General features: G+C 54.1%; 2 protein-coding genes across 2 annotated transcripts; one reads left to right on the forward strand and one right to left on the reverse strand.

The window, feature by feature from the left end:
• Positions 1 to 2,830: 2,830 nt before the first annotated feature.
• On the reverse strand, positions 2,831 to 7,175 carry SPSK_00378 (spindle-pole body protein (Pcp1); the record flags this gene model as incomplete). Its single annotated transcript, XM_016727347.1, has 2 exons — positions 2,831 to 3,161; positions 3,238 to 7,175. The coding sequence occupies 2 exons, from the start codon at positions 7,173 to 7,175 to the stop codon at positions 2,831 to 2,833; spliced, it is 4,269 nt and encodes a 1,422-aa protein (XP_016582736.1).
• A 698-nt stretch (positions 7,176 to 7,873) lies between these two features.
• On the forward strand, positions 7,874 to 10,330 carry SPSK_00436 (DNA repair and recombination protein RAD54 and RAD54-like protein; the record flags this gene model as incomplete). The annotated part of the gene is made up of 1 exon (XM_016727405.1): positions 7,874 to 10,330. The coding sequence occupies one exon, from the start codon at positions 7,874 to 7,876 to the stop codon at positions 10,328 to 10,330; it is 2,457 nt and encodes an 818-aa protein (XP_016582737.1).
• Positions 10,331 to 10,651: the final 321 nt, after the last annotated feature.

Here is a 10,651-nt window from a genome sequence, read left to right on the forward strand (position 1 = left end):
ACCGTATCATAGCCAATTCGCGGACGACCTGCCTCACGGCAAAAGCAGTAAAAATACATCGATGTAACTTGGGCTCGCTGTTGACGGTCAGGGGTCCCAGCAGTGCTTTTTATTCGTTGTGATTCGGAGACTTCGAAATGCTGCAAACACGCACAGTGTCAACAGTGCGTCGGAGAGGCTTTCAGTTTGTCGACTGGAGCCTCTCGCACGTTTTTGGTTGAAGCCGGGGAAGGCGACCAGCTGAGAACCCCTGTCCATCTGGCCATTGTCCAATGATGTTGTATACGATGGCGGGCCCGCATATGAGGCTAGACCGTGTTGGTTCAACACGCTGTCGACACCAAGCGACAATGCAAAACTAGGCCGTGGCCAGAGGCCAGACCACACTGTGTGTTACTTTTCGGCCACGTCCTTCCTATTTATTGCCTCTTGTGTTTACGAATTTCCGCAGGCGGACAAGAAACCGGGACGGAATTCCAAGCATTGAGACCGAGCAAGCCAGAATATGTGAAGAGAGACATGCCATCAAGAGGCTGTCGATCTGCCAAAACATGAGATTTCATTGCGATGCCGTGTTGGGACGACAGGGTTGTCCTTGCTCAGCTGCCATGCGACATACGACATCACACTGGACGCAACTGGGCAGGATATCCCGGGCCACGACGAACAGAAACGTATTGCATGGCAAAATTCGTGTGCTTTTGGTTGTTATTGTACTCCGCACCTTCGAAGCAGTCTGCTGTTGCGTTAGGACACAGGGCCTTGCATGCTACACAGGTACGGACGACGCAAGGAATACATGCCCCGAAACATCAGATAACTACGAGTCACAGGAAACGATCCACTGACCAACCGGTAATTACACGAACCATCACCAGGTTGGGACACCACTCAAAGCCTCGACAATTGAACCCAGTCTCGACTTTCACTCCGTCATCCTGAAGGAAATGCCAGGGCTGCCACAGAGACGGCATGCACTGTGCAGTCCGATGGGCGAGAAATAAGGAACCATAGCTAACAAGCCTTTCGATGCGGCAGACTGGCCAGCATTCCATGAACCAATCCACCGGGACACTCCCTCCTCCTTTCTCGAACCACGGCATCGGGATCTCCCTCAACCCCCGTCCCCTTGCTCCGCCTTGTAGTCTCTGTGATGTCGCGGGCCTCAGTCTGCCCACCTTTCTTTTGAGTCGCACTATGCTTTCGCAGTAATGTTAGTCTTACATTCGGTTTCCAGATGGCTGTGTGGCCAGCCTTGTTCTCTCCCCATCCTCTTTCTTTTTACAGACACGGCATCATACCGGCAGAGTTCCGGCCATGGCTACGCCGGGTTACCTCTTTTTATAAAATGCAACTGCGGAGTGCGTTGTCGCAACTTCGTGCTGCAGTACGACTCAGTCGATGTCTTTGTCGCATTAGTCTACCCGAGCTAATGCCGGATGCTCTTCCCAAAGTGTCTAAGCCTCCTTTTCTGGGGAATGCCAGCGCTTTTTCAGCTCTTCGGTGCACACTAGCATTCCTGTCATTCACCACTGCCCATACAGAACACATACAAGAAATACCCGTCAAGCACCTTGTCTTGGCGGTGATGTCTTTATGCCGTCAAATCGCGCAGGGTCCCATCACCATCAAAGTTGGCCTCCCCAATCTTATGGAACGGGGCTTGGGACAGAATCGGAACAGTAACAGCAAAACTGTAACAAGTCTCATCACGGCATCCATCAATTCGAGCGGCCTCTTTCCAAAAGCCTGTCCAGGTCTATTCAAACAACGAGCAAGACAAATGTAGCTGCGGCTGATTGAGATTCCTTCGTGGTCATTTTACCATGCCAGCTTGTCGCAGATCGTCGTTTCCTTTCAGCTTGCATGGTTGGGCAAATTTGATAGGGAGACGAGGGTCATGAAGACGCGACCACTCTTCTTCGCGCGCTGCATGTGCTCCCCGTTGACGTGGTCATCTTAAACTGTCTCGCCGCATCGTCATTCAGGCATCATCGGTGCCGTCAGTGCAGGGGTCCGCGGTAAGCCAGCTGCTGGCATGCACGAGACCTGTCCCGAAACGGCATAGCCGTTTGGTCAATTCACGAAATGTCTGTAATACTTCGTACTCCGCCCAAGGGTCAAGGAACATGAACTATCTTATCGAAGCGCACTTGAGCCTCGTAGGGTTAGGACGCGTCCCTTTGTATAGGGCTGAAGAGGGCATCGGAGGTTGAACTACGAAATATGAAGCGGGTTGTCTTGAAGCTAAAATTGCCCCTTTGTTTGACGTTAAACATCATGGGATCCCTATGATGGGCTGGAATTGGCTGCTACCTTGGCCTGGTAGTTTGTTACCGTCAATTTGCCGGTGGGTTATGTTCTATTGAGTTGTTTATTTGTCTCATTATTTCATTATTCATATTCATAATTTTGAAGAATTTTTTTTTAAAAAAAAAGTCAAAACACATGAGAACAAAGCTTCACGGCACATATAAACACCGAACGATTATGAACAAAAAGTCTGCATTTGGAGAGCAGTGTACGAATCACCAACTGGATATGCGAGGATGAGTAGGATGTTGATGTAAACCAAAAGCCGTGTGGACTCAGGAGAATCAAAATTGGAAAATAGAAAAAACCTCCCAATGCGAATCCAAAAACAGCCTAGAAAAAAGAAGGAATATGCGAAATGCAAGCCAAAACAAAAACTTCAAACTAAAGCCCAAAACGAAGCAGCATCCAAAAACTCCACCAAGACGCTCCCATGCCATATATCATAAACCACAGAGAAATGCTCATGCTTTTTGACCCTCCTTCCTTTCACCACGCGCTGCTACCCATGTCCCGATTACTGCCTCGTCCCAGACGATGCCGCGGTCGCAAGCTGCACGCGCCATGCTGCCCGCATCTGCTGCATTCGTTCGGCTTTGCGGACGCCCTCAGCTGCTGTGGCCAGTCGCTGCCGCGTTGCCTCGTGCTGCGACCATGCGCTGGCCGCCCGCTGTGTACGCACCATAAACTGCACGGCCAGGACCACACGACGCAGCGTCTTGCGAGCCGACTTGGTAACGAGGCCCTTGCCGCCCGCCGCTAGGTCGATGCTCGCCGATTGGAGAACAGGCTGCTTGACACCCAGTTGTTGTAGGATGCCCTGCAGCATTTGTAGATCTGCCTTGTTGCTGTGGGATGGTTAGCAGGCGATTACAAGCTAAAAACTGTACAAAACACGAAGAGGTGAAGCAAAGAAAGACATACCAATTAATTCGCATCTCCAGATCTTGCGACACGAGCTGCTTGCCCAAGACGGCGCCACACCGAAGTCGCGCCTCACGCTCCCACCGGGCCTGCATCCAGTCGATCTGCATACCAAGGCCACGCAGCTCCTTCCGATGGCGGTTACTCTGCTCCTCTGACGCGCGCACCAATGCATCGGTGTCGGCATTGCCATTGTGCTGGCCGGCCGAGGCGGCGGCAAGGACAAGCTCGCGGGTGTTGGTTGGCGCGTCGCTGTTTGTGCCGTAGTGCATCGCGGCCCTGGTCTTGCTGGATGTCTCCTGGAGGTCATTGACTTCGCGCTGCAGGCGCTCAACATCTGCGCGGAAAGCTGCCCGCTCACCACGGACACGTTCGAGCTTGGCGCGAAGTGCCTCCTCCGAACGCACAGCCTCGTCCAAGGCAGTCCGGTGATCCCGCAAATCGTGCTCGAGAGCCTCAGCTTCAACCTGAGTCTTGCGTAGCATAGCATGAAGGTTGCTGCGTTCCTCACGGCTCATTTCGCTTGACACAGACTCGGAGTCTGACCCGGCCTTGTTATGTTGGGCATCTTCCAAAGCCAGCGCAAGTTCGTCGCGTTCGTGCCGGTACCGCTCGAGCTTCGCCTGAACCCGCCGGAGCGCCATTTCGTGCGCCGATGCAGCCTCGGCCATAGCTTCCTGAGCCTCGTCAAGTGCCTGCTCCAAGATGACACGCTCCTCCTCCACTTCACCGATCCGCATTTCAAGTTCCTTGGCAGTTGCCGCCGATGACTCTGCGTGCCGCTCCGATTCGCGGAGGGTTTGCTTCATATCCGCCACAGACTGGTGCGCTGCTAGCACCTGTTCACGCAGCTGCACAATTTCGGCTTTCCGTGCCGCAGATGACGACGGGGACATAATGGACCCGACATCTTCCGTAGATTCCGAGGAGACCATCAAGCGCTTCAAATCGGCTTCATGTGCTGCCCGTTCGAGGTCTGCAATCTGGCGCCGCATTGATTTGACCGCTTCCTTGTGTGTGGCTTCGCGCTGCAGATACTCGCGTTCCTTGGCACGAGCGGCCGATAGGTCGCGGCGCATCAGGGACAGTTCGCCGGTGTTCGTGTCGTCGACGTCGGCTGCGTTCGCTGATGGTGGCAGAACTGCTGCAGTGGCCGCAGCAACTTCATAGTCCTCAATTCGCCTTTCAAGGTCGCGGATCGTCCGCCGTGCGGCCTGGAGCTCTTGACTCTCCGTAGTAGAGCTCCGCAGGCGCAGGCTTTGAAGGTGGCGCACCTCCTGGCCAAGCCGCTCCTCCTCGTTGGCCGCCTTCTCGAGCTCTTCTTCCAGCGTAGTCTCCAAAGACTGGCACTGCTCAGCTAGAGACTTGTTTTCCTCCCGTAGTCGCCGGACCTCGCTGTCAAGTTCCATTTTGGTAGTCCGGAGATCGATACGTTCTTGGTCGACGCGGAACGTGTCTCCGTCGTGTTGTTGGGAGCGACGCAGTTGTTCCTGGATCTCATCTCGTTCCGCCTTCATCTCGGAAAGCGATGCGCGGAGCGAGTGGAGCTCTATGTTGATGTTGGCGAGTTGGTCCTGCAGACCTTGCTTCTCCTTGGTGATCCTCGCCACGTTTGTTGCTGATTCTGTGATTTGAGCCCGCATACGGTCGATCTGTTCTCTATGCTGCTGCGCAGTGCTCGCCGCCGATTCTTGAAGCGCTGTTACGGCGTTTGTCGCGGATGACGCACTGGCACCGCTTGTTCGCAATGCCGCCAGCTGCTTCCGGAGACTATCGCGCTCCTCCTCAGCAACATCCTTCTCATGGCGCGCTTGCTCAGCCTCGCGCTTGTGGGAGCGTTGTAAGGCTTCGACCTCATCCTCGAGCCGCTCGCACTTGTTCTTTGAGGCTTGGCCAGTAAGTTGTGAGGAGCGAAGCTCATCACGTACAGAAGCAAGTTCCTTGCGGAGGCCGTCCAACGTTCCCTGCCGTGTATCGAGCTGGGTTTGCAAGTTCTCTAGCTGGTGTCGCAGAATGTTTTCCTCAGATTCATGACGCATACGCTCGCTGTCCATCAGCTCCTGCAGCTGTGCCTCTTTTCCGGACAGAGCGCCCTCAGTTTCCCGAAGTTGGTTGATCGTCTGTTGCAGTCGGTTTCGCTCGGACTCTAAATGCTCGCGATCCGTGTCCCATTTCTCGCTGTCGATATCGTAGAGATGCTCCTTTTCGCTAATTTCGGTTTGAAGGTCGATGATGTGTTTGTTTAGGCGCTCCATCTCGGCCTTGACTTGAACACCCAAGTCCTGCTCCACTTCCGAGCTGTGCTGGCGCTCCAGTTCAAGATCACCCTCCAACTGAGCCACCGCCTTCTGCAGCCGGGACACGTCGCGTTGCAGGATTGCAGATTCGTTTGCCAGAGTGTCGTGGCGGGTCTGCAGAAGTGTCTTCTGGTCGCGCGTCATGTTGAGGTCAGCGTGAGCTTCCTTCAACTGGGATGTTGCGGCCAATGCCTCCCGCTCAGCTGTGTCGCGCGCTACCCGCGCTTCCTTAAGCTTCAGTTTCAGGTCTTCGGCCTCCCTTTGCTGCTCCTCGTGCTTCTCCTCGAGCTGCGAGAACTCGCGCTGGGATTTGTCGACCTCTCCCTGGAGGCGTGCGACTTTCTCTTCGACTTGCCGAGACAGGCCCTTGGTGTGGACCGACTTGTTGGCCATTTCCTCCTGCAGCTCCTCGAGGTCCTCCTCGGCCCGCTTCCTCTCCGTTACCGCCTCGTCGAGTTTGTCCTTCATGTCGTCAACTTGCTGCTCAAGGCGCCGGATGTCTGCCTCTAGATCGTCGATGGTCTCCTTGGCCTCGTCTAGCTTGTCGCTGGAGTTGGCCTTCTCCTCCAGCTCGGCTATCCGTTCACGGTTCTCTTCCATGCGGGCTTCCATGGAGACCTGGAAGTCTTCGAGCTCCTCTTCTTTTTGTGAGATAATGCGGTCCTTCTCGCGCAGGTCCGCTTCAAGGTCCTCAATCTCTTCACGTGCATTTTCGCTTTGCTCGTCGACTTTGCGTTGCAGCTCTTCGATGTCTGCATCTTTGGCCGCCAGCTCGTCACGCAGACGCTCCAGCTCGGCGTGGAGGACCTCATCGGCTTGCCGCACCTCTATTTTTTCCTGCATGCTGAGCATCTCCTGCCGATAGGTTTCGAGATTCTGTTCAGCTGAGATGAGTAGCTTCTTGCAACGCTGTAGTTCGCGCTGAAGCGTGACTTTGTCGACCTTGAGCTCGGTATTCTCCTTAAGGGCCTCGTCGCTGAATCCTGGCCCAGCTTTGCGAAGAGCCTCCTCGAGGAAGTGGATCTTCAGCTTGAGCCCGAAATTCTCCTTTTCGATTCTATCGATGACGTTCTCCTGTTCTCGAAGCGAGAGCTGGTTCCCATCTTGGAGTGGGCCACCATTGTCCTTGTTGTCGCCGCGTGGCCGTATGGCAATGGGTGTAGACGCGATACTGCTACTGTCAATGTGTGGTAGCGGTGTGCTCTCGACATAGGACATATTGCGCGAGACGCCGAAGCTGCTCAGGTCCATGGCGCCTGGTACTGGGATTGTGGTGTCGTCTTCATCAATTTTGCCGAGCGAGAACGGCACAGCGCCGGCCGCACCATTCTCCTTGCCCCGGTATCCGCGCCGCGCGCTGTTTCGTGTTGCCGATTTGAGGAGGGGCGTAAACTCGACACCCCCAATTCCTTCGGGGAGGTTTTGCCGATTGCTGAAAGGGGCGCGCGCTCCGCTGCCACCGCGAGGTGTCCGAAGATTTGGCTTGCCGCCATTGCGCATCTGGTCAAAGATATTGCCATCTTTGGTCGGTGATTGAAAGGACATCTCTTGCGAGACGTCAAAATCCGGCGGTCGTTCGAGGTAAGTCGCGTCGCCAGCATTTGTTCGCGGCGTGTCGAGGCTGCCGCCGAGGCCTACCATCTTGGTATCGGCTGGAGCAGAGAACGGCTCTGCCGCGAGGGGGTACTGTGTGTGTCGATGTCGTCGCGCGGGACTTAGAAGATGCGATTGTGGATGGGAAGACGGTGCGGGTTATGTCGTCAAAATATGAGCAGCAAAGTTTGCGATTCGCGTGGTCGTAGCAGTTGTATGTGAGGTGTCATATATTAGGATATAGGCGCTGCTAAAGTCAAACAAACACCCAGAAACGCAACGTTCGTGAAGTCTAAGTACTGAAGGGATAATTACTGAACGGCTGTCGACGAATTGGTTCCATCGAATGGCTATGTCCAAGCAAAAACAGGTGTGGATGACTTTGTTGAAGTCAAGACCCACTTTGCGGCGCGTCGTCGTGTGTTTACATCTTTCCAAACTAGGCTAGCGTGTAACTACACATTCCCCTCCTCATGGCCCCTGCCCAGGGAAAATTGTATCACCTGACTACGCGTGCTTTCCGAGTTTGCGGACGACCAGAGAGACGCGTTCTTTTGACTCGCTCCTTCCGTTGCATCACAGTATCGCGACACATCCGGTAGTGAAACAAGGCCAAATTCAGGAGAACGGTCAAAAGTTTTTGAACCTCTCTCATAAACACAACATATCACCGACTCCACCATGTAAGTCTGCCCGACTGCCGTTATCAGGTGCCGCAATCACGATTGATAGCAAATGCTAACAACATGGACCTCAACAGGGCAACTGTGGTGTCTATTCCGCAAGGGAAGCCCACTGCTGTTGGCAGGCACAACAATAAAGAGAACATCCCTCGAGGCCGTTTCCCTCCCCCTAAGGCTTTCGATACACTCAGCAAGCCCTTCCGTTGCCCAGGAGCTTCTGTCGCAATTCCGGCTACCGACCGACCTGCGAGAAAGCGTAAGCGGGTTGATTACAAAGGTGCAGACGGCGGCGAAGATGGTGACAAACCCTATACAAATGCGGACCGGCTTGCTCTGGCGACAAGAGAGGCCAACAAGTTCCCCGTCTTTCGAGTGTTGGACAAAGAGCAGGCATTTAGAAAGGCCTTTGTTGTTCCTCTAATCGACAAGTCCACCGCGGCGTACAACCCTAGCCGTCCGGCCCCTGCCTTGGGCATGCGCCAAGGCCGTGCCTTTGTGGCCAAACCGCTCCATGATCCTGCCGGCGAGTTTGCCATTGTTCTCTACGACCCCACCATCGACGACAAACCAAAGGAAAAGACACCCGAAGAGATTGAGGCCGAGAAGGCAAAGGCGGAGGCCCCAAAGGTTGAGGTTCCTCTTGTACACAAGAGCCTGGCTGAAATTCTGGGCATCAAGAAACAGGTGCAGGAGGAGAACCCCCGTGTTCCAGTTGTGATTGACCCCAAGCTGGCCAAAATTTTGCGCCCTCACCAGATCGAGGGCGTCAAGTTCATGTATAAGTGTGTCACTGGCATGATAGACGAAAAGGCCAACGGCTGCATCATGGCCGACGAAATGGGTCTGGGAAAGACGCTGCAGTGCATCACGCTTCTCTGGACACTGTTAAAACAATCTCCTCAGGCCGGCAAGACGACGATCCAAAAGGCGATTGTCGCGTGCCCGTCCAGCATGGTCCGCAGCTGGGCTGACGAACTCGACAAATGGCTTGGTAAAGGTACCGTTAATCCCTTCACAATCGACGGCAAGGCTTCGAAGGAAGAGCTCACGCGCCAGCTTCGCCAATGGGCTATTGCCAGTGGACGTGCGGTCACGCGACCAGTCATCATTGTCTCGTACGAGACGCTGAGACTGTACGTGGACGAGCTCAAGAATACGAAGATCGGACTCATGCTATGCGACGAGGGCCATCGCCTGAAAAACGGCGACAGCCGGACGTTCAACGCCCTCGATAGTCTACAGGTGTCTCGGCGCATTATTCTCTCCGGCACACCCATTCAGAACGACCTGTCTGAGTACTTTTCGCTGGTCAGTTTTGCCAACCCTAACTTGCTGGGCAACCGACTGGAATTCCGCAAGAGATACGAGATCCCGATTCTGCGGGGCCGTGACGCAGATGCCGATGAGGAGGACCGCAAGAAGGGTGACGAATGCTTAGCTGAGCTTCTCACCATTGTCAACCGCTTTATCATCCGGCGCACCAACGACATTTTGTCCAAATACCTACCAGTCAAGTACGAGCATGTTGTGTTCTGCAACGCTGCTCCCTTCCAGCTCGACTTGTACAACTATTTCATCACGACGCCACACATCCAGGCTCTCCTGCGCGGTAAAGGCAGCCAGCCACTAAAGGCTATCAATATCCTCAAGAAGCTTTGCAACCACCCGGATCTGCTCGACCTTTCTACCGACCTGCCCGGGTCGGAGCGCTGCTTCCCCGAAGATTACGTACCGAAAGAAGCCCGTGGTCGGGACCGCGAGATCCGGTCCTGGTACAGTGGCAAAATGCAGGTGCTAGATCGAATGCTTGCACGGATCCGGGCCGATACCAACGACAAGATTGTGCTCATCTCCAACTACACATCGACCCTCGACATTTTTGAGAAGCTGTGCCGTCATCGCGGCTACGGAAACCTGCGACTTGACGGCACCATGAACGTCAACAAGCGGAAGAAGCTGGTGGACAAGTTCAACGATCCCAACAGCGACGAGTTTGTCTTTCTCTTGTCGTCCAAGGCTGGTGGTTGTGGTATCAATCTCATTGGTGCCAACCGTCTGGTTTTGTTCGACCCGGATTGGAACCCCGCGGCCGACCAACAGGCGCTGGCACGCGTGTGGCGTGATGGCCAGAAGAAGGACTGCTTTGTGTACCGCTTCATCACGACCGGCTCAATCGAAGAGAAGATTTTCCAGCGCCAGAGCCACAAACAGTCTCTGTCCACCTGTGTTGTTGACTCGGCGGAAGACGTGGAGCGTCATTTCAGTTTGGACGGCCTCAAAGAACTCTTCCAGTTCCGCGGTGGCGGTGTGACGACAAGCGATACCCACGACACACTGAAGTGTAAGCGGTGCCGACCAGATGGCAAACAATTCATCAAAGCACCAGCCATGCTGTACGGCGATACGAGCACGTGGAATCACTTTGTGAATGCGGGTCTCAGCCAGATTCAAGACCTTCTTCTTCGGCAAGAGTGCGGTGACGAAGTTGTTTCTGCCGTTTTCCAATATATTTCGCATTAGAGTCGGTGTGTTGCGGACGCTTGCCCGAGCTTTTTAGAAGCTTAGAGGGCGTTTGACCTTGTAATTTGTTGTTTCTTGTTATCCTTTGACCTTTTTATCAAATGGACCATGGGAAGTCGTTAGCAAGGCGCGACCAGAACATGAATATACACTAGAGTGTGATGAGGAGAGAGGAGACCTTAGAGACGATAATGACATCGTATTCGCGGGGTTGCCTTTATGTCACGATGTACGAAGCGCTGTTCGAATGGGTTGCTGTGTTTCATGTCAAAGACTTTACATTGCTATGCGCTTTATTTATAGACAAACGTCAAATATACT

The sequence above is a fragment of the Sporothrix schenckii genome, assembly GCF_000961545.1.
Source record: "Sporothrix schenckii 1099-18 chromosome Unknown Cont49, whole genome shotgun sequence".
Classification (NCBI taxonomy): Eukaryota; Fungi; Ascomycota; class Sordariomycetes; order Ophiostomatales; family Ophiostomataceae; genus Sporothrix; species Sporothrix schenckii.